Genomic DNA, 25,362 nt, shown 5'->3' with positions numbered 1-25,362 from the left:
GTCATTCACGTCAGGCCTTTCCTCCTTATAGTTCTAATGCGTTGTATCTTTGAATATTGAGAGTGTTTTTGAGGGTTAAAAGCGCTACGAACACACAGACCTCAACTGCCTCGCCACTCGTCTGGAATGTTTTGAATGGATTTTCCGTAATGCTGACATACGCGAGGAGGCTATTTTTAGGGTGAACGTCCGCTCGGTTGATCACAATAAGTAGCGTTTCGTCAAAAAATGAAACCAGTCAGTCAAGTAAAATTTTGAATTTATTGTATAACCGAGGCACACCAAATGATTGGGCACCCCGTCTATTTTAAAGAAAATTTTGGACTTCCGCTTGTGTCGCCCCCCAACAGTGGATGTCCCTTTGTGGCAGCTCCATACTGTAGCCATACCACTGTGGAAGTGATTTGCCAATGACAAAAAAAAAAAAAAGCAACTACCAAATTCATTGAATCTCACCCCATCTTGGTAGGATTAGGTTAGGTTAAGAGTCTCATTTCATTTTATTTTAGGTTAGGTCGGGTCGGGTTAGATTATATTATATTAGATCCTTTTAGATTAGATCATTTTAGATTATATTATATAATATTAGATCGTTTTAGATTAGATCATATTATATTAGATCATTTTTGATCAGATCATTTTAGATCAGATCATTTTAGATCAGATCATTTTAGATCAGATCATTTTAGATCAGATCATTTTAGATCAGATCATTTTAGATCAGATCATTTTAGATCAGATCATTTTAGATTCAATTAGGTCATTTTAGATTCGATTAGATCATTTTAGATTGGATTATTTTAAATCATATTATTTTAGAATAGATTTGATTATTTTAGATCATATTATTTTAGTATAGATTTGATTATTTTAGATCATATTATTTTAGAATAGATTTGATTATTTTAGATCATATTATTTTAGAATAGATTCGATTATTTTATATTAGAGGAAATTATTTTAGACTAGAGGAAATTATTTTAGACTAGAGGAAATTATTTTAGATTAGATGAAATCATTTTAGATTAGATTCACACAACTGTCCCGTTGCAGCCTGGCAAGCACCGACAGCTCCTCCTTCTGACCAGCGACAGATCTCACGCTCCCTTAACAATGATTGAATGCTCGGTCTTGAGCGTCGCCTCTTCTCCCGCTATTATTGCACACTCCGAAGTTATTGCACAGAAGGGATTGTGTGTCGTGCTAACGCAAGTTGAGAGTCCTGATGGCTGTGGGAAAAAAACTGTCCTTAAGTCTACAGTGTTCCCTCGGTTATCGCGGTTAATGGGGACCGGGACCACCCACGATACGTGCGGTTTGTGAGACCTGTAGCGTCTACCAGGGGGCAGCAGCTGGACTCTTTTGTCAAGCAACTGTTTGTTTACAGCCGTTAGCAGTGCCGTGCTAACGTTAGCATCCGGTGGAATTTAGATAGCCATTACTATGATAACCGTTAGCTCTCTAGGTAAATAGAAGGGCCTGTACCAATAGCTCTAAATCAGAAAAGCAGTCAGTGTTAATGATCCTACTGTTGCAACTCCATTCGTTATGTTTGAACACGCAAAGTCACCCTCCTTTGCTTTTCCTTGTTAATTCTTTTGAACGATCGTTTCGAAAAAGTGTTCGGCTATCTAGCAACACTGCGGCATCTGGGATTTGCGTGTGCAGCCACGTTTCTGTGATGAGAATAAATTTGCAGTTCCTAACAAAGGTGTTGGTAGCAATTTGAAGTTCCAACTCATCCATTTTGTGGGTGATGGATCAGGCGTTGGTCAAGAAGATACTCGGAAGCAGTGCTCTGTGGGGTTGCTGCCTTACCTTATCAGCTAGGCCTACGTACTCTGAGGAGACTGTCTTCTGATTAGTTCCTGCCCATTGTCAGTTAGGTGGGGAGTTTATTTGTTCTTCTGAATACAGCCGATAATATGGATGAGCATCCATGGTGCCTCTTCCCTCCTCTAAAGTCCTCTGTAGACATGGCCGTGATATTCAGTTTTCCCTCGAATATTGCGGATATTGTAGGCCAGACATGACCGCGATAATTGAAAAACCGCAAAATAGGATCACCCCTATGATTACTACATACTGAGCTGCCAACCTTCATCGACCCCATTTTCGTACCCCTGTCCCATTTTCTGAGTTTTTCTGGAGCGAATGCGTTTCACGAAAAAGTGGAGAATTCAAATTAAACCGTTAATTTGTTTTTACATTAATTGAAATATTGTGTTTTTGCAAACTATAGAAAAAGTACAGCATAATGAAAATAAGGGGTGGGCAAACCAGTCCTCAAGGGCCACTATGGGTGCTGGTTTATGTTCCAGCCCATCATTTCATATTTCAATGTGGTTTATATGGAAACAAGTAGCACCTGACTATAATCCTTTGATTTGTAGGACACTAGATTAGTGAAAAAGGGTCCTCTTTATGGGTTGGATTGGATAACTTTATTCATCCCGTATTTGGGAAATGTCTTTGTCGCAGTAGCAAGAGGGTGAGGATGCAGAAATAGTAAAGGCATTTTACACAAATAGGTAGTTAATAGTAAGTTAATAAATAAATACATATATATATATATATATATATATATATATATATGTATATATATATATATATATATATATATATATCTATCTATCTATCTATCTATCTATCTATCTATCTATCTATCTATCTATCTATCTATCTATCTATCTATCTATCTATCTATCTATCTATCTATCTATCTATCTATCTATCTATCTATCTATCTATCTATCTATCTATCTATCTATCTATCTATCTATCTATCTATCTATCTATCTATCTATCTATCTATCTATCTATCTATCTATCTATCTATCTATCTATCTATCTATCTATCTATCTATCTATCTATCTATCTATCTATCTATCTATCTATCTATATATATATATATATATATATATATATATATATATATATATATATATATATATATATATATATATATATATATATATATATATATATATATATATATATATATATATATATATATATATATATATATATATATATATATATATATATATATATATATATATATATATATATATATATATATATATATATATATATATATATATATATATATATATATATATATATATATATATATATATATATATATATATATATACATATATATATATATATATATATATATATATATATATATATATATATATATATATATATATATATATATATATATATATATATATATATATATATATATATATACACATACACACACACATACACACACACGTATACATATACATACATATATATACAGAAGCACATGTATACGCAATTCAGTAGCATACCTGTCAACCTCGAACCATTTGTGATCTTACCAAATTTTGTTTTCGCCCTTACATATATGTATAAATACATGGAAAATCTTACCACTTTACTTTTTTGTAATTTTTTGCAAATGAAAGTAAACATAAACAAGGGAACAGGAAACGGAAATCACATGGTGAAAGTGTTACAAAACGAAATGTTTATCATGATCTTTTTTTTTTAGCCAATCAGAGGCGCCGGTACATATATCACTTGGCAGACATGCGTTTCCGGGAAGAAACAATGGCGGATGGTGAAAAATGGCTAGAAAGTGCCTTAATTTATTTTTTTTTCTCAAAATCACCGTTTAGCGTACCATTTTCATGTGTACAGCGTACCAATATAAAAATGGGCTTTCAGTTGTACCAATTACGGCGAGAACGTACCAGTTGACAGGTATGCAGTAGGTCCTAACCCACAGCCATCTATTGGTTAAAGAGCCTGACAGCTGATGGGAGGACGGATCTGCTAAAGCGCTCCTTCCTGCAGTGAGGGTACCGCAGTCTATTGCTAAAAGAGCTTCGAAGGGACTCCACCGACTCGTGCAGGGGGTGGGCGGTGCTGTCCATGATGGACCTCATCCTGGTCAGCATCCTCCGCTCTCCCACTTCCTTCACAGAGTCCAAAGGACAGCCCAGAACAGAGCTGGCCCTCCTGATCAGCTTGTTCAGCCTGTTCCTGTCCCTCTCCGTGCTCCCACTTCCCCAACAGACCAAAACAAAGGTTGGAACAAAAACATGATCGATATGTTTAAGTCATTTGCAGGGCAAAAAGTAATTCATCAGTGTAAGACAGTTGAGTGTTTGTGCTGACATGTCAACCCAATCATAAGACTAAGATTGATTAATCAGTCTGACAGTTGAGTGTTTATGCTGAAATGTCAGCCATTCACAGTGCTTTTATACTAAAAAAAAATGATATCTTAATTGTTCTTGTTAGTGCAGTAATTGTGAACAGTATTGTAATGATTGAGTTAAAAATAGGACAGAGGGGGTTTTAAATGTCCAAATAATATTAAAAAGACCCCATAAAGACCTGTCCCTAATATTGTGTCTCGTCTTAGAACCTTTTAAACACGATAAACGAGGTACAGTGGTACCTTGACATACGAGCAACCCGACATACGAGTATTTTGAGATACGAGTAAAAGTTTAAACAAATAATTATTTCTAGATACAAGAAAAATGTCGACATACGAGAAAGCCAGGTGGCCAAGACATGAGAGGCTGTTTATGATTTTAGCGTACCCGTCTGATTTGCCGCACATCTTTCGTGTATAACATTTATCTACGAACACTGGTCGGAGTGTTGCTTTTTTTCCAGTGTTTTTTTTTCCCTTAGCCTGTTAGCTCCCGTTGGCGCAGTGATCGTTAATACAAGACTATTTCTTGTTGGCAAGTGGTCGTGCGTTATCCTATTGTGAGAACATTTGTGTGCATCATTTTCGGAAGATTTTGAAGGAAATACTAAAGCAAACACCCCTCCATAGTGAAAGTCAGGGTGGAGACGAGGCAAATGGCCAACCGGGAGAACAAAAGGTATAAAAATGTAAAACAAAAGGAGAATTAAGTTTAGTATAAGGTTAGATTAAATTTATTTTTGAGTGTCTGCATCGTGCCGTGCACGACCCTAACCCTAACCTAGTTTGCCTAACCCTAACCCTAAAAAAAAACCCAAGTCCACTCTCCAGATTGACGGCCATTTCCACCAGCAGATTCGAGGCCGACAGGAGGGAGGGAATGTTACAGTTTGGTAGCTTTTCCCCCCCGGCCGTTAAACTTTCAAAACGGCGGTCCGTAACCGAACAAACAAATTTAAATGAACTTGGATTAATATATACAGACACACTCAAACATACGTTTAATGTAACTTAACACAAAAGTGAATTTTAATTATTATTTTTTAACTTTGTTCTACGGGTTGACTCCACCCGTTTTGCCTTCCCTTCAAAATATCTTGGAAATGACACGCACAAATGTCCTCACGGTACGATAACTCGCGACCACTTGCCAGCTTGTCAGGGTGCCTCTTTTCTACCAAATCAGAAAACTCTTGCTACTTCTCTAGCATGTCTTTGATATCCTTTGTAGCTTGGCAGCCACCCTCGTCCACCTACTCCTAGCTACTGAGTTACGGCAACACCTCCAAATGTTCACTCCCCTGGAGCTCGATTAAATCCTGTGTTATCAGTTCTTCGTGGTGCTCAGCGGTTAGATCATTCACATCTGCCTCGTTAACCTCCAGCCCCAAGGAATTTCCAAGTGATACAATATCATCCGTGACAACGGGCAAGCTCTGTGACAAGTTAATTTAAATGTTTATGTTATGAAACCAGCTTGTTGCCGTTTAAAAAGTGCCCCCTCTCTCTGTCCGTCTCTCTTTTCCTCCTTCGAAATCTGTATGAATGTAGTACTATTAAACACATTTTAGTAATATTAAACCACTAGTTATGTATTACTTTTTAAATAGATGGCGAATTAGAAGGAATAAAACATTTTTTCCAATCCAATATCCTGTTTTTTATGTGTTTTTCGAGGATTGGAACAAATTAATTTGTTTTTAGTTCATTTCATTGGGAAACCTTCGTTCAAGTTACGAGAATATCGACATACGAGCTCAGTCCCGGAACGAATTAAGCTCGTATCTCGAGGTACCACTGTATTACTGTAGTAAAAAGTGAGAAGCAGGCAATCGCTGTGCTTTTCATTTTGAAGTGGACAAGATTCTCAACACGCGCCGTAACAGTAAGCGTTTCTCCTCCTCTTATGCTTGAACATGGCAAAGATGCTTTAACCCTAATGAGTACCTGTGTAATCCAAGTATCCATCTCATCCCTATAGTCCATATTTCCTCACTAGTTATAAAAAATATTATGTTACGGTAACTGTGCCTTCCCACCCTTCCCCGAACAGTTCCCTCCATTTCTCAGGAATATACCTCCTACGATGCTTCATTGCTCACTTAACGGGAAATCTCAAGATGAAGGACGCCTCTCAAAATGGATTTGTGTGACAAGAATGTCATCAAAGGTCATGTGTCTCAGTTTTCACGAAGATGTCGCAGAATTTTTTTTTATATTGTTTTTGCTTTGAATGTCTGTTGTGGACAGTATTAAATGCTAAATTTTAGAAGCATGGAGCTATGAAGTATAAATCGAACGCTGGACTTTTTGATGTATATCTGTATCAGGCTTTTTTTCAATCCAACCAACCGATATGTAGAAATACATTTGAAACGGGATCATTTTGGCTCCTCAATACTCACACCTTTTGTGAACATGCATATCTGACTCTTTTAACAATCAGACTTATCATGACCTTATATGTGGTGCCGACAGCCTGTCCTAACATAAACGACATGTCAAACCTGCTCGTTATTTTGGGTGGGGCATTGATGTTGTTGACACTGACCTCCCTATAAACGTGTCGAGTGAATCTCCCCCCACTTACATGCACAGTCTCCAACGCAAATTTAAAGAGTTTAAGATAGAGGTAACAACTTGAGCCCAAACCCAACCCGACCTGAAATTTGGGTCGGGTCGGCCCTAAAATGTCAATCATTACTTTGAGTTTGGGACAGGTCGGGCTGGGCTGCTTTCTCGCAAAAAGAAAAAAAATATATATATATATACTAAAATTGTGTGGTGTCTTGCTGACTTTCTTTTTTTAATAAGTAAATGTTAAAATGTACATGAGCTATTTTATTTCAAAATAGAGAAAAGATAAACAGATAAAATGCTAAACAAAATTTATTATGACATCTATGAATGAAATTCATGAAAAAAGGTATCTTGCATAAAACGCAAAATGTTCCCGTCACTACTTGCTCAGAGCACGGCCAACTTAGTTAGGTCAGGGCGCAGCCATCTTAGCAATGTCGGGGCACAGCCATCTTAGGGAGGTCGGGGCGGTGCCGTCTACATTTATTTCGCCAGAGGAGAGTACCCTGGAAATCCAGACGCTCCCCTTCTTACGAATGAGTTACGTTCCGAGCGATTGTTCATAAGTTGAATTTGTTCGTAAGTTGATTCAGTGCTATATTTTGTATTATAATTTATGTTTAAGGCCTGTATATTGTATACTGTTTAATATACTGTTGTATACTGTATATTGTATACTGTTTGGCCTGTATACTGTTTAAGGCCTGTATTTTGTATTATAATTTATGTTTAGGGCCTGTATATGTATACTGAAGGTTTATATAAGTGCATTTGTATGTTTAAGGCTTGTATAAGTAACCAGCATTGGTTTGTACTGAAAAAAACATTTAATAAAATGGAGAGAATACGTACAGTACTATATACATACATTAGAGTGAGAGAGAGCGAGCGAGAGAGTGAGCAAGCGAGAGAGTGAGCAAGCGAGAGAGTGAGCAAGCGAGAGAGTGAGCAAGCGAGAGAGTGAGCAAGCGAGAGAGCGAGCGAACGAGAGAGCGAGCGAACGAAAGAGCGAGCGAACGAGAGAGCGAGAGAGCGAGCGAGCGTGAGAGCGAGCGAGCGTGAGAGCGAGCGTGAGAGCGAGCGAACGAGAGAGCGAGCAAGCGTGAGAGCGAGCATGAGAGCGAGCGAGAGAGCGGGCGAGTGAGTGAGAGTGCTACCGAGAGAGCGAGTGAAAGAGAGCGAGAGATTTACTAGAAACTGGCCAAAATAAGCTATCTAAAGACTATTGCAGTTTTCTATTTTTCATCATAAATGATACGGTATCACTGTATGGCATCATTCAATTGATTTGCAACCTTTGTGCAACGTTCAATATTTGGGTCCTGCTGCTCGATCTTTCTGTTTATAAATGGTACTTACTGACGGTCGAACGATTCAAGTTGTATTTCTGTGCAATGCTCACCACTTTCTCACGCGCATCAGGCTTCTTTTTTATTGCCACTTTCGTTTCGAATGAAATAGCTTGCCTCTTCCTTGCACCTGCCTCACTAGAAGCCTTTCGCTTTTCACCAACCATATTGAATAATGGATGCACAACATATTTAATGATAAAAATGAAAAAGGTTCTTTGCGCACTGGAGATACATTCACGCACTTCCGCACTGCAACGAACTGGGCAGAGGAAGGTGGGGTGAGCTGGGCTCTCACAGCGCCAGGCGTTGGTATTAGCGGCGGAATGAAGCACTACTCGGAAAAAGGCGCGCAATACAAAATCTAACTTACGAACATTTTTCGACATAAACCCAATGCGCAAACATGTTCGTATGCACTGTTGTTCATAACTCGAATGTTTGTAAGTAGGGGAGCGTCCATAAAACATAATTCCACCTTGATTTTTTTTCATTTTATTGTGGAATATTATGGTGCCCGTTATTCTGGAGAAACAGCTTATATTTCTATTAGCAGGGGTCGGGCGGACCTACCAAGAAAGATATCAAACCGATGACGACAGAAAACAGATGTCATTCACGTTTTCACTGTACTGTGCTCAGCCAATAAAAGATGCCGTGTTTTGCAATAAAGCGGGTCTTGTCTTCTGTCTGGCACCAGATAATATAGTGCATTTTGTTCAAACTCCAACAATTGGCGTCGTAGATCAGGGAGCCGAAGGAGAAGCGTTATTTGCTGACTATTTTGCCCACACCGTATTGCGAATCTACGGATGGAAAAAGGTAAGATTTCTTATCATTTGATTGGCCATACAGTGTGTGTGAGTGGCTGGTGTGAATGCTGTAGTAATATTAATTGTAACGTCCCAGGCGAAAAGGACCTGTGTTGAACAAAAAATAGGAGGAAGACCTTTGAGACCAAAAAGGGTCTCTGTGGGTTTCTGTTAGGTAAATACTGTCAAAAGAAACCAGACTATGTGCTTTGGTTTCACTGTTTTTACCAGTATCTGTTTTAGAGTGGAGATACAATTGGTGGCTCGGAATTTTGGTGCAGCGGCTGGCCTCTCTCGACGAAGTTGAGCCTAATCGAGGAATGGCAATCCAACTTATGGGTTGGTTTGCCAAATTGCAGCAGGAGTGTATTTTTCTTCGGGTTATGTCAAATAAAAAATGAATAGGGTGAATACCATCCATTACAATGTTCAAGAAAATAAATTGGATTCGCAATGAAGGAAAAGCTGGCAGCCATCAGTCTCATGACTTCCATGGGCCGCAAAGCGGCTGGTATGCTTCTCACGATTGATGTGCTCTTGATGGAGCAGGGGGCATACGCAATGTTTGAAAATGTTGCGCTCAACAACACGTCCCCCAATGGGTCCCTCACCTGAGCCTGACCCTGAACCCAACCGGAAATGAAGAAGCACTCTGGAGTGGAACTGTCCACCTTGTGGCAGACCGTTGGTATAAGGCCTTCGGCAAATGTAAAGCAATTGGCTTTCACCGAGGTGATATCAATAGCTGGTTTTGGCTAATACTTTGACATTGTGTGGATGTTGTCTTATCCCCTGCTTACGCTTTTTGCTAGACCGACTTAGAGTTGATACAGTAGCTCTAAACAAATTCCGAATTACAAGCATTGTATCTGCTTATTAGACAGCCTACTGTGATAACATTGATTTCCAAGATTATGCAAATTGTGAGTGGAACGAGAATGATTTTGTTCTTCCTTTTTCAGGCCAGATATGCAAGTAAGGTGAATTCTGGTAGAGCAAAACAACGTACTTCCCCCAAGTGTATTTGTATTTGTCACAAATTATTATGGGATTGCGTACAAATATATAATAACAGGGGGAATGTTAGGTTTATCATTATTATATATGTGCTTGCAGTGATATTAAACATTACACATTAACGCTTTGCTTATTAGAAATGTTAGAGTTATCAATATTATATATGTGCTTGCAAAGATATTAAACATTACATATATTAACTCTTTGCTTATTAGGAATGTAAGAGTTATGAATATTATGTATGTGCTTGCAATGACGAACGCTTTGCTTATTTTGGATATTAAACATTACATATATTAACGAGTTATCAATATTATATATGTGCTTGCAATGAAGAACGCTTTGCTTATTAGGAGTGTTATGTTCATCATTATTATAAAGGTGACATTAATACAATGGAGTTTTAATCTATCTCTTGCAAAATAAATGCTCGCTCCAAAGTTAACCAAAACACCTTTGGAGGTCACTTGTCCTTAACACCTGGACTTCTTGAGACTATGGTTCAACAACAAGCTCTTGGGAACTGTGGACTCCTCAAGATGATCCGCAACAACACTCGTGAAGATTCGACAAACCGACAATAGTTTTGAGAACTGAGAGAAATTGTTATGAAACACTAAGTACTGTTTAGACTGCTGTTATGCATGTTACTTAACACTGATGAATATATTAGCAAAGGAGACACCGGGGTCTTCAGAATCATCTGACCGGAGGCGCGTGTGGATGGATTCTCTTCTTGCAAGAATAAAAAGATATGGGAGTACTTATTGATAAATCTATTAGTTTCATTTAAAAAGACTCGGGTCCAGCTGTTAGTGACCTGTATGGAATCTCATTAGAAGAAAGAAAAATAGTTTTGAAAAGAGGGCAGCTAGCCCGTGGCCGTGATCTTGAGTTGCTTTCCTCATGGGAACACAGTAATACTTCGACAGACGAGTGCCCCGAAATATGAGCAATTTGAGACATAAGTAAAATTTCAAGCAAATATTTATCTTGAGACACGAGACAAATTTTGATATATGAGCATACATTGGACGCGAGAGGCTACTCATAAGAACATTTATGGCACTGCCTTTCTCCCCGCAGTTCCCTCGTGTAATCAAGCACTGGGTGGAGCATTGCATTTTTTCAGTATCTTTCCCCCGTTAGTAAGTTCAAAATGAGCTTGATCTCTGATATGAGAGGAGTACACTACATCTCATTGGCATGTGGCCGTGCATTATCCTATTGTGAGGACATTTGTGTGCATCGTTTTGGGAATATTTTGAAGGGACGACAAAAGCAAACAACCCTAGATTGGTTCCTTTTAGCTGCAGCTGAAAGTCAGGGTGGAGGTGGGGCAAATAGAGCCGATACAGAAAAAAAAGGTATAAAAATGTAAAACAAAATTAGACTTAATTGTGAAATAATCTTAAAAGTAAACAAATAATGTTTCCATCTGCGACTTCACCATCAATCCGTGTCACGGCCATGCATCTTTGTAATAGGGAATTTGTATGTTCCTTGTCTTAGAGAATTTGTACGTCACGAAATCTTGCCCTGATTTAAATTGTTATCGTAGAAGCAGATTTTCCGGACCTACCACCTCCGTACTATCCTTCTGCAGAAGCTTCAAAATCTCACTCATGCATGCTTTACTTGAGTTCGACCTTGTGAATGACCATAGTGGAACGGACATTTTGGTGCTGAAAAACCCGAGATTCAAGATCTGTCATCGGGACGACGGGAAATCAAGAGGCCAAGAAACTGACGTCAGCCATCCCTCATTGAGGGAAGGGGCCATTAGGGATTGGTCCCCCGTCACCCCGAGGTCCGGTGACGAATTTCATCAAGCCAGGACAAGCACGTAAAACGGTAAGGCACAGTTAAACTAATTTGTAAAAAACAATCTAGCACATCTAGTGTTTGGGAAATTCTCTGTTTGTCGGAGAAATAGTTGCGTATACCGTTCCCTGTGGGGCGGGGAATCGTTCTCTGAAGCATCGGAGAAATACGTGAAGGTATACAGCAGGATCGCCTCCGAGAAAGTCTATTAAAAGTTGCTGTCTGGGACCAACGGTGAGTAGAAAAAGGCTTTCCGGACGAACCCATTGAAGAGGGGGATCGCAACCACCGTCAAGGACTTCGAAGATTCTGTCAAAATAGAGTAAAAGTATAGAAATACTGTGCCAAGAGAGTGAGTAAAACAGCTCAATATAAGAAAAATAGAATAATAACTAATAGCAAGCATAATCCTCATGAGGGGAAATAGATAAAACCAGGAGGTGCCTTGCGACAATGCAGACATGGCATTTATCCAAATTATTCGGTAAATTGTACTGATAGATCTAAAATACACTTTAGGAGCAGGTTAAGAAAGAGTGAGATCAATTTAATAGGAAAAAGAGGTTTATTACCAAAACTGCAAAGTGGAGAGTTAGAGCTCTAACAGTGGAGTGCTGTTCAGCGCGATGTTCCTGCAACTCTCTCTGAATGAACAGTGGGTCCATCTTTATATAGGAAAACAGGGTAATATTTTTAAGACAGCGGTGTAGGACAAAGTTTGTGCTTATTTGGTTAGACATTTGCAGGGCTAAGTTGTATACAAACACAATATTTTTTATAGCTCACACAAAATGCTGTAGCCTATCTTACATCACGTGATTCGAACAAACACTTGCAAGGCTAGCTAGTTGGCCTATCTTGAATTCTACAATCTTAAAATCAGTTTGGTCAGTCTATCTTACAATCTACGATCTGAACAAACAATTACAAGGCCAGCTAGTTGGACTATCTTGCATTTCGCGATCTTAACAAACAATAATAAAATCAGTTCGGCCAGTCTATCTTTCATTCTACAATCTGAACAAACAATTGCAAGGCCAGCTAGTTGGCCCATCTTACATTCCACTGTCTTAACAAACCAGTGTGGCCACCGGGCTCAAAATGAAGAAACAATTTTTAAGCCAGTTGGCTAAGTCTATCCCACAATTCCCCCCTGTTGTGAGTCTAAAAAACATCCGAATTTTGTTTGGTAGCGATGCTACTTTTAAATGAAATTTTTCACAAATTACTTCAAACTGGAGTTTAGACCGACCAGTAGGGGGCGAAAAACCTTCACGCAGTTGAGGGAAAATTGCTCCCTTGACCTCCCTCGCTGTTGCTGTGGTGGGCTGCTGTTGAGTCAATCCTAGGAATCAAACATCTGTGGACCCAGTCGTTTCCCTGCTGAAGACTTAAAAATAAGGTTGCAGATTTCTTTGCACTGTTTTGCACCAGGTCTTCTGCATACAACCTTTTTCGGAATCTCTTATTCCTTTGTTTTCATACGAACGTTTCCGCTATCTCAAAACGACCGCTCTGGAATCCCCCACTCCAGACATATAATCACGGAAATATCCCCTGATCAAATACCTGTGTCATATAAACCACAGTTCTACTCTAAAAAATAAGTTTACCCGATTTTTGTACTAGTCTCTTGCATACAACAGTCTCCTATTCCACCCTTTCGGAATCCCTGATTCCTTATCTAGATCATGTTTCTATGGTGACTTCTCCACAAATAAAAAAAATCCAATAGCAGAATTTTGACAGACCAGCAATAGGTATTTTGCTTACCTTAATAGATGATTGCAGGCGCCTGACAAAGAAGTCTCCAAAGAAAGATGTCGGAAGTCTCACGTTCCTGACGCGCTTCGAAGTCCCGGACTCCAGCGGGGTGTCCCGAACTACACCCTTAATTAATCCACGTCCCCGACGTGCCACGTACCAGACGATTTTATTACGTCCTCGACGTACTTCGGAGTACTCGACTCCGACGTTAATCCTTATCACGTCCCCGACGTACTTCGTAGTCCCCGACTCTGGCGTTAATCCTTATCACGTCCCCGAGGTACTTTGGAGTCTGGCGTTAAGTCTTAAGCGACCCCTATTTGTCTAGGCAGTCTCCTTCCCCGACGCACGTCAGGTTCACCAAAATTGTTAGACTATAGTTTTAGCATCTTACTCCAATTCCTTAACTCTGTCTTATCCTGTCTAACAATGGAGCGTGTTCAGCATCGGAGGAGACAAACCAGGGTTGAGCGAGTTTATCCACAGATGATTTATTCCATACAAATTGATTCATACAGACCTCCGGGTCCCCCTCCCAAAGAATAAGTCCGCTGAGTATCGCTGTCCCAAGCGGAGGATGAGAAAGATATCGTCCAAACCCGCGTTTTCCCAGTTATAGTATAACAAAAATGCATATTCATTCGCAGATTAACAATGAGATGTGGACTGGTCCACGACTGCTGTGAGGAGTCTTCTCCGGACTTCACACCCTCAATATCCTGATCCACACCATCCAGACCTCTGTCTCCGCTTGTCCTTTGAAGTCCAGACCATCCGCCCAGCTCTTTTTCCTCTGCCTTTTGAAGTCCCTCTCCATCTGTTTTCTGATCAGTGTGACTCCAACCTCAAAAGAAAAATCTCAGGCAGGGCCTTTTGTTCATTGTAAATTGAGTTAAGAACAAGAGTTTAATCCTGCAGTAGTGATATCAAAATGAAACAGCTACAGTAAAATGAATGAGTAAAATATGTCGTATTCTTCAATACACAGTAACTATGTGTCTCTGACAGTTTGTTTGGCTGCAGGGGAACATTTCAGTTTTTATTGCCTTAATGTGCTTTTCATGCACTGAAATTCACGTTTTGGCCAAATATGATAGTTTTCATTATAACTGAATTTCTATCACTTAGAATGATGCCAAATGAAAGACTTACTTGAATTGGACGATTTTATACAATATACACAGTAACTATGTGTCTCTGACAGTTTGTTTGGCAGCAGGGGAACATTTCAGTTTTTATTGCCTTAATGTGCTTTTCATGGGCTGAAAATCACGTTTTGGCCGAGTATGATAGTTTTCATTATAACTTAATTACTATCACTTAGAATGAAGTTAAATGAAAAACTTGCTTGAATTTGATGATATTACACTATATATAGACAGATATTTGTGTCTCTGACAGTTTTACACATTGTTTAAGCAAATAATCGGACCTTTGCTTTGTCGTCATCATCAAAAATAAAAGCCTAATTGTAATAAGACCCAGAAACTGCGTATGACGGAATTGTAGTGCCTCTCAACAAGGTGTGTTTTTTTTTCAGTAAAAGACCCAAACAAGTTATAATTGCAGACTCGAATTTAGCATTCTGCCGTTATGGATACATCGCATCACCACCTGAGTGGATCACTTACCTCTCACTGTCTTTCACTTAACTTCAGTCAGCCAGTAGGTGTCAGATCACCTTGCACCTAATGTCTAATCATATTACCTCACCCCGAAGTTATTACACAGAAGGGATTGTGTTGTGTTACCGCAAGATTAGAGTCCCAATGGATGCGGGAAACTTACAGCATCTGCCAGAGGGCAGCAGCTGGAACAGATTGTGACCAGGGTGGTATGGGTCCCTGATCATGTCCCAGGCTCTGCTGAGGTAACGAGGGCTGGCTATGTCTTCCAGTGAGGGCAGAGTAGCCGACGATCTTCTGCATAGTGGTGATCACTTTCTGAAAGGCCTTTTTGTCTGCTGCCGTTCTTCCCGCGTATCACAAAATGTGCTTTTCATGCGCTGATAAGCACGTTTTGGCCGAATATGAAAGTTTTCAAGTGTGCACTTGACCCTGGTTGACCTGGAGAGTGATAGTTACTCCTGAAGTTGAACCTTTTGTACACTTCTCCAACAATCGTTCTTTTTAAACACTTTTACCCAGCTTTAAGAACACTTTTCTGGGCATTTTGACCATTTTTACACATTTAAAAAAAAACATCTGTATTACATCTAGACACCGTGCTCGACCAACAGTGCCTTTTCCCAGGGAGGGAAGCTCATACTACCCGCCTGACAACAAAGTTGTGGTTTTTTTTGCCTCGGTGTGCCCTCGACCCTGGTTGACCTGGAGAGTTCTAGTTACTTGCAGTTTGCCTGATTTCTTTATTTTCTTCATTTTGACACATTCTCAATACTTTTACAATGATTGTTTGTTTAAAACACTTTTACCAAGCGTTAAGAACACTTTTCTGGGCATTTTGACCATTTTTACCCATTTTCTAAAAACGTCTGTATTACGTCTGGACGCTGTTCACGCCCTAGCGTGCCTTTTATCAGGGAGGGAAGCTCATTCTACCTGCCTGATAACAAAATTAAGCGTTTTTGTTGTTGTTTTTTGCAAAAGTGTGCACTTGACCCTTGTTGACATGGAGAGTGATAGTTAGTCCCGCAGTTTACCCGATTTCTTTATTTTCTTCATTTTGACACACTTTCGACACTTTTCCAACGATTCTTCGTTTTAAACAGTTTTACCCAGCTTTTGAAAAACTTTTCCTGGCATTTTGACCATTTTTTTCCCACTTTCGAAAAACGTCTGTATTCCGTCTGGACACCATGCCCTCTCGAGAGTGGCTTTTACCGGGAAGGGAAGCTCATACTACCCGCCTGATAACAAATTTAAGCGTTTTTTTTTACCTAAATGTACCCTGGACCCTGGTTGACCTGGAGAGTTATAGTTACTCTCGCAGTTTACCCGATTTCTTTATTTTCTTCATTTTGACATATTTTCGACACCTTTCCAACGATTGTACGTTTGAAACACTTTTACCGCGCTTTTGGAACACGTTTCTGGGCATTGTTAGACTAATAGTCATAGCACCTGACTCCAATTCCTTAACTCTGTCTTATCCCGTCTAACAATGGAGTGTGTTCAGCAACGGAGGAGACAGACCAGGGTTGAGGGAGTTAATCCACAGATGATTTATTCCTGACAAATTGATCCATACAGAGCTCCGGGTCTCCCTCCCAAAGAATAAGCCCGCTGAGTGTCGCTGTCCCAAGCGGAGGATGAGAAAGACATCGCCCAGACCCTCATTTGCTCAGTTCTATTAATACAACAATGCATATTGATTTGCTGATTGACAATGACATGCGGACTGGTCCACGACTGCCGAGAGGGGGGTCTTCTCCGGACTTCACACTCTCTATCCTCAAATCCACATCATCCAGACCTCTGTCCCTGCTTGTCCTTTGAAGTCCAGACCATCTGTCTCCTTATCAGCGTGAGTTCAACCTCAAAAGAAGAATCTCGGACAGAGCCTTTTGTTCATTGTAATTGAGTTAAGAACAAGAGTTTAATCCTACAGTAGTAATATCAAAATGAAACAGCGATAATTAAAAGAATGAGTAAAATATGTCATATTTTTCAGCATTTTGACCATTTTTGCCCATTTTTTAAAAACGTCTGTATTATGTCTAGACGCGGTGCCCGCTCGAGATCGCCTTTTCCGGGGAGGGAACCTCATATTACCCGCCTGACGACAAATTAAATTTTTTTTTCCCAAATATGTCTTTATTTTCTTAATTTTGATACATTTTCGACACTTTTCCAACGATCGTTTGTATTGTATTAAACACTTTCACCCAGCTTAGGAACACTTTTGAAGGCATTTTGACCACTTTTACCCATTTTCTGTATCACGTCTAGACGCTGTTCACGCCCGAGAGTGCCTTTTCCGGGGACAGAAGCTCATACTACCCGCCTGACAACAAAATTGATAGATCTGAAAATACAAGTTCTGGTGCGGGTTAAAAAAGAATGAGATCAATTTAATAGGAAATAGGTTTATTACCAGACTGCAGGGTGGGGGAGAATCCTCAAACAGCTGTGAACCGCTCACAGTCTGTCCTCCTCGCAATTCTCTCTGAAAGAACAGTGGGTCAATCTTTATATAGGAAGATAGGATAATATTTCCAAGACCGTGATGTAGGACAGAGTTTATGTAAACAAAACTTTGGGCTAATATGGTTAAACATTTGCAGGTTAAGGTTGTACGATATTTTTATAGCTCACACAAACTGCTGAAACCTATCTTATATTGGGCCATTCGAACAAACAGTTCCAAAGCGAGCTGGCCACATCACACAATACAAGGAAACAATTGCAAACCCTGTTAGCCAGCCTTTCTTAAATTTTGCGAGGCGAACAAACAATTGCAAGGCCAGCTAGTTAGCCTTTCTTACATTCCACAATCTTAACAAACAATTGTAAAACCAGTTTGGCTAGTCTATCTTACATTCTACGATCTTAACAAACAAATGTAAAACCAGTTTGACCACATGGTGCGACAAGAATAAACAATTATTAAGCCAGTTGGCCAGTCCATCCCACAATTACCTCCTTTTGTGACTGTAAAAATATTCAAACTTTGTTACCGATGCTACTTTTAAATAAAATTCTTCACAAATCACTTGAAACTGGAGTTTCACCCACCAGAAAGGGGCAAAAACCCTCATGCAGTTGAGGGAAAATTCCTCCCTTGACCTCCCGCTTTGAACGATTGCCTCATGGCCTTGTGTGTCAGAATAGGAAAGACATATTAATCAGTGTCACATCATAGCACAACATCAGGGTCAGATTGGGATATGGGTTGTTGCGTGGGCATACGAGTTAGCATTAGCTCGGTTTACATAATCATTGTACGTTCGAATGTGGCATTAATGGTACATTTGGTCAAAGCTGAGAAGCGGGGTAAACATCAGGTTAGGGTGACAAGCACAAGAGCAATAACTGTTACAAAAGATACTAGAGCTTTCAAAAGTGGCTGTGTCCATGAGCTTAAGAGGAACCAGTCAAGCCATCCTCGTTGTGGAACCGAATCGGTCACAGCGCTCTGCGTGTTCCTCATAGACTGCAGGGCATCATGGACCGAGCAGGACGTGCCGGCAGGGATGAAGGGGCAGCACGAATCTCCCGCCATGGCACACACACCTCCCCGCTGGGTGGCCACTCCGTCAAGAGCAGGGCGGCCCTGGAAAATCATAACAGAACTTCTGAAGATCCCTAGATGATTATTTTTATACATAATAATCAAAAATACTCATCATAGAATACAATTTTCGGGTATATACACCAACCAGAACCGACTGGCCCTTGTTCTAATACAACCACTATTTTAATCGCAGAATAACTGTTTTTGACACTGTTTATGGTGGGAAAATAGCTCCAGAACCATCCTGTATCATTATTTTTTACACAGAATAGTGAAAATACATCCATTCACACAATCAAAACTAATTACGGGTGAACAACCAACCAGAAGCGACTGGGCCCGGTTCTAATACAACCACCATGTAAAATAAAGTGCCCAAATGGAGGTAATTGATTCTTGTATAAAAAAAGCCCCAGATCATCCCTGGATTATTATTTTTAGACAGAATTGTGAAATGTACATCCTTATCATTTTAACACCCACCAGAACCGACTTGACCCAGTTAAATTGCAACCACTGTTTTTTTTACCGCAAAATGCATATTTTGGAAACTATTATTAACTATTATGGTGTGAAATAGCCCCAGAATCATCCTGGATCTTTATTCTTAGACAGAATAGTGAAAATACATCCACCCACAATCAACACAAATTCTGGGTAAAATAACCAACCAGAACCGACTGGGCCTGGTTCTAAACCACCACTTGTAAATAAAGTGCCCAAATTGAGGTCATTGATTTGGGCATAACAAAACTTCTGAACATCTCTAGATGATTATTTTTATACAGAATGATCAAAAATACATCCCCATCACCATTGGACACAATTTCTGGGTAAATACACCAACCAGAACCAACTGGGCCTGGTTCTATTACAACCACTATTTTAATCGCAAAATGCCTGTTTTGGAGACTGTTTATGGTGGGGAAATAGCTCCAGAATCATCTTGGATCATTATTGTTATACAAAATAGTGAAAATACATCCACTCACAGAATTAACACAAAGTCTGGGTAAAAGCACCAACCAGAACCGACTGGGTCTCGTTCTAAACCACCACTTGTAAATAAAGTACCCAAATGGAGGTCATTGCATAACAGAACTTCCGAACATCCCTAGATGATTATTTTTATATAGAATAGTCAAAAAAACATCCCCATCATCATTAGACACAAGTTACGGGTATATACACCAACCAGAACTGACTGGGCCTGGTTCTAATACAACCACTATTTTTATCGCATAATGCATGTTTTTGACACGATTTATGGTGGGAAATAGTTCCAGAACATCCCTGGATCTTTATTCTTAGTAGATAGTCAAATCACATCCACCCACACAATCGACACTAATTCTGGGTAAAAGCACCAACCAGAACTGACTGGGCCTAGTACTAAACCACCACATGTAAATCAAGTGCCCAAATTGAGGTCATTGATTCGGGCGGGCATAACAGAATTTCTGAACATCCCTAGATGATTATTTTAATGCAGAATAATGAAAAATAATCCCCATAATCATTGGACACAATTTCTGGGTAAATACACCAACCAGAACTGACTGGGCCTGGTTCTAACACAACCACTATTTTAATTGCAAATCGCCTGTTTTGGACACTGTTTATGATAGGAAATAGTCCCAGAACATTCCTGGATCTTTATTTTTACACAGAATAGTGAAAATACATCCACCCACACAATCACCCATCAACACTAATTCTGGGTAAAAGCTGGTAGGTCTGAAAATACACTTTAGGAGCAGGTTAAGAAAGAGTGAGATCATTGTAATAGGAAAAAGAGGTTTACTACCTAACTGCAAAGTGGAGAGTTAGAGCTCCAACAGAGGAGTGCTGTTCAAAAGTTAAAAGCCATTCATAATAAATGACAGCTCACAAGGAGCGAATGTTGCGCAAAAATAGGCTCTGATTTTATGACAGAAGTCCCACTAAGTAACATGCATAGTAAAAGAAAAACGATATTGTAAATTATTATATTTTTGTTTGTGGACTTGGTTGAACTGAGAGTTTGTCTGTGTGAGACAGTGCACACAATGTTCATTGTTGATAATGACTGGCGTGTGCTGTTAGTACTGTAGGAGTCAATTTATGTCATTACTATGCTGGTGTGTGACATTTACAATAAATCTGGCTGAGCAAAGGTATGTGTGTGATGTGGCTCTTTGCGGTAACACAGTAAAAAATGTGGCTCTTTGCGGTAACACAGTAAAAAATGTGGCTCTTTGCGGTAACACAGTAAAAAATGTGGCTCTTTGCGGTAACACAGTAAAAAATGTGGCTCTTGGTCTCTGACTGGTTGGCCACCCCTGCTAAAGCCTATCTTACATCACGTGATTTGAACAAACACTTGAAAGGCTAGCTAGTTGGCCTATCTTGAATTCTACAATCTTAACAAACAATAATAAAATCAGTTTGACCACTCTATCTTCCATTCCCCGATCTGAACAAACAATTACAAGGCCAGCTAGTGAGACTATCTTCCATTTCGCGATCTTAACAAACAATAATAAAATCAGTTTGGCCAAAGTAACACTACTATCTGTCCCATAAAGAAAACAGAGATGTGGAGATTGGTCCAGGACCTAAAACAGGTCAATGCAGCAGTAAAATCCAGAGCACCTTGTGTACCAGACCCACACATACTGTTGAACGAGTTAAAACCACATCAGAAATTCTTTACAGTGATTGACCTAAGCAATGTATTTTTCTCGGTTCCATTACACAAAACAGCCCAAGAATGGTATGGTTTCACAACCGAGGGAACCAAATACACATAAACAAGGCTGCCACGGGGGTTCTGTGAAAGCCCCACAATATTCTCACAAGAGATCGCAGTATGTATAAGTCAGCATGGACATAAAGACACCACACAGATCCTAGTATATGAAGACGACATACTCATAGCCAGTCTCAGAGAAGAGGAAAACAAAGAAGAAGCGATCACATAATTCCAACATCTGGAACAAACTGGGAACAAGGCGTCGCTGAAGAATCTGCAGTACTGTCAGGAGTCAGTCACCTACCTGGGACATCAAGTCTCACAGAAAGGAAGGGAACAAAGAGATGGAAGGCGAGAAGCCATCCAACAATGTCCAAAACCACAGATAAAAACAAATGATGGCGTTCTCGATGAGGTCAACAAACTGTTTTCGTGGTGCTCGGTGAACAAACTAAAACTGAACACCACGAAAACTAAAGAAATAATCCTGGACTTTAAAAAACACGGTAAGCACAGATCTGGCCCCACTCCTCATAAATGGAGTATGTGTAGACAGGGGCCAGTTCGTTAAATTCCTGGGGGTCCACATCAGGGATAAGCTATCCTGGTTTACTAACACCACAGCAGTAGAGAAAAAGGCCCAGAAACGACCCCATTTCCTCAGGGTACTCAGGAGGAACAACTTGGAAACTAAGCATCTGGTAACCCTCTATAGATCCACTGTGTAGGGTATCCTTGCATACTGCATCACATTGTGGTACGCTGGAAGCACGGCAGCAGACAAAAAGGCCATGCAGAGTGATTAACCCTGCCCAGAAGATCGTCGGCTTCTCTCTGCCCTCGCTGTAAGACATTGCCAGCCCTCGTTACCTCAACAGAGCCAGGAACATTGTCGGGGACCATTACCAGCCTGGTCACAACCTGTTCCAGCTCTTGCCCTCTGACAGACGCTATAGGTCTCACAAATTATGGACAAATAGGCTTAAGGACAGTTTTTTCCCACATCATGAGGACTCTAAACTTGCGGTAACAAGACACACACTCCATTCCGTGTAATAACTTTGGGGTGAGGTAACATGAAAAGATGTTGGGCGGTGATCTGCCGCCTACTGGCTGACTGAAGGAAAGTGAAAGACAGTGAGAGTTAAGTGATCCGTTTGGGCTGATGAGATGTATCTATTATGGCAATATGCCAACGAGTCTGAAATGATTTCTTATTTGGGTTTTTTGCCGGGAAAATGCACCTTATGGAGAAGCACTACCAATTTCGTCATACGCAGCTGGGTATGATGACAATTAGGCTTTTTTGTTGAGTTAATGATGATGACAAAGCCTATGTCCAATTATTATTATTATTATTCTTAGGCCTAACTAACTACTGCAGGAGTTGGATTCCAAACTATGCAGAACCGTACTCAACCACTGCAAGACATGATCTATGCTACTGAGATGACATTGAGGGACCCAGTAACATGGACTGAAGAAGGAAACCGAATATTCATGGAAGTGAAGCAACAAATCTTGGAATCAGGAGTCCTTGTACTTCCTGAGTATGAAAAACCATTCACCCAAACAGTGACTTGCAAAAGGACGTTCAGGACATCAGTGTTGCTACAACCACATGGAACAAAGATGAAACTAGTAGCGTTCTACTCAAAATGACAGGACCCAGTTGCAGCTGCTCTACCATCGTATGTACGAGCAGTGTGCGCAGCAGCATTAGCCATCCAGACAACAGCTGAACTTGTATTGTTCCATCCAATCTCACTCAAAGTCCCCCATGAAGTGGATCTACTGATAACACAAACAAAAATGTCGTTCTGGTCAACAGCAAGACACCTGGCAATAATACCAACTGAAGAAGATGGACATCCACAGCAATGTGATGAAAGAACTAATAAAAGCTGCAAACCAAGACCAGATCTCAAAGACACTCCTATTTCAACCTGCACGTGGTGTCTCCTGAGAGGCCGTTAGCCGCGGCCTGCGAATTCCAACAAATACCACTCAGAGCTGCCAACAAGGAACGTGGCACCCTACGATTTTCATACAGCCGGAGACATTTGACTGCCCCTCACCTCCGACTACCCCCCGGATGAAATAATCCGCGTTCCAGTGGCAGCTCTAGCGCTATCTGAGGGCAATCCTCAGGCGCTTGTAGTGCAGCAACAACAACAACAACAAAATGACTCAATCCCGAAAACAGTATTGTTACGGCTGTCAGCCTGGACACACACTGTGTAGGAGGGCGTGTGGTTTCTTTTCCTCTACAGGTACATGGAGCTGTGGCTCCACCCCTGTGACCAAGCCCTGCGCAGGCCAACACAGCTGTGACTACTTCCCCATCATCCCTCCTTCAATCAAGATTCACTTCCTGCCCTTATTTAAACCCTTTTTATGTCAATTCTGGCTGACTTGCTGGATTTGGCTTCTCTTGATTCCTGACTGACTCCCTTGACTGCCTATGATTGTAAATGGTGAGGCAGTGGAGTCCTTTCTTTCCTTAGAGAGCACATGGTTTAGTGAAAAGAAAGGTTTGATTGTCCCAGCTTCACCTGGTAATGTGAGTACGTTACTCCTTGTTATATTTAGTATTTATGTTGGCAAAGTTAAAGATTTTGGGTTGCATAGGGGGACTTGAGATAAGTTTAGACACCCCGGGTTATACATATAGTTTGTGCATTTGGACACCTAGTTATTCCCCTGTCTAGACTTTGATTACATCAGTTCTGACAGTGGCACCCTTCAGCCTTATTTCCTGTATTTTGTGGGTGTTTATTTGGACACCTGTCTGGGAGGGTGTTTTTACCGTGTTTGTTTGAGGGTGCCACTTTAATATCTCGTGCTTCCCCTATGTTATCCCGTATACTAGGTTTTTGTGGACTCTGTTGTAAATCAGGGGTCTCAAACTCAATTGACCTGGGGGCCACTTGTGGCAGAGTCTGGGTGAGACTGGACCGCATCAGGATTTCCACAAGAAAAGCGCTGATAAAAAAGTGATAGGTTCATTAATAATTACCCTTTGTAATTATCAATAACTGTAGGCAGACATCTTATTCAATTATTGACATTTAATTAAATAGATTGGATCACGGATAAGTAACCTTAAGGGAGGCGATCTTCCAAAGTATCCCTCCCGACAGGATTTTGCGTACAGCTTTAAGGCATTAAAACAAAAACAATCACGCCTTCAGTTGACCTAACAATCATATAACAATTACATAAAGAAGCCCAAAGTGCGTCACGAGTGTTAAAGATGTGGTAGAAACAACATCTTTGTTATGGTCTCCGTTGCTGGAAATGGCAGATATCGAGTCCTTGCCCGATCAACAACCCTCACAGCCCGATACTGGGTGAGATGTAGCATCAACAATCCTTGGAGAAGTCCATGTGAGAGTGGACTAGGCGGCAGTTTATGACCTCGAGCCGAACAATTGAAAGACTTTTAATGATTTAACAAAGAAATGAATTACTAGACATATATGTATAATAGTAATACAGAATAAACCCAACAAACAGGAAGAGGTCTTTCACATAATTCAAAAGAATATATCTTCCACTTGCTACTAGGACTCAGCACTGAAGAACAAAATGGTAGTTATAATAGGTGTGATCCTACTTTGCGGTTTTTCGTTTATCGTGGCCATGTCTTTTTTTAGATTAGAACTTTATTTTATCCCGTATTAGGGAAATGTCCTTGGTTGCAGTAGCAAGACAGCAGCAAGCACAGCCACAAGAGAAGGCATTGTAGACCTAGGTAAAAAACTGGAGCCACAAACAGGTAGTCCACAAGGGGACCTTCTAAAATATGAGACTGAGGTTAAATATACAGAATCACTCTTTCAAGCTGATCCGTA

At 40.2% G+C, this 25,362-nt stretch overlaps 1 protein-coding gene across 2 annotated transcripts in view; it reads left to right on the top strand.

The window, feature by feature from the left end:
• Positions 1–7,657, top strand: part of gtpbp8 (GTP binding protein 8) — a 43,513-nt gene extending 35,856 nt beyond the window's left edge. For both annotated transcript variants that reach the window (XM_077735948.1, XM_077735949.1), the window contains exon 8: positions 6,280–7,657. In XM_077735948.1, the coding sequence (XP_077592074.1) occupies positions 6,280–6,379 (100 nt within the window). In that variant the 3' untranslated portion in view covers positions 6,380–7,657. The remainder of the gene's footprint in view (positions 1–6,279) is intronic.
• Positions 7,658–25,362: the final 17,705 nt, after the last annotated feature.

Source organism: Stigmatopora nigra, chromosome 16 (assembly GCF_051989575.1).
Source record: "Stigmatopora nigra isolate UIUO_SnigA chromosome 16, RoL_Snig_1.1, whole genome shotgun sequence".
Classification (NCBI taxonomy): domain Eukaryota; kingdom Metazoa; phylum Chordata; class Actinopteri; order Syngnathiformes; family Syngnathidae; genus Stigmatopora; species Stigmatopora nigra.
The sequence above is the reverse complement of the archived record's forward strand: the minus strand, read 5'-3'. Positions and strand labels throughout refer to the sequence as shown.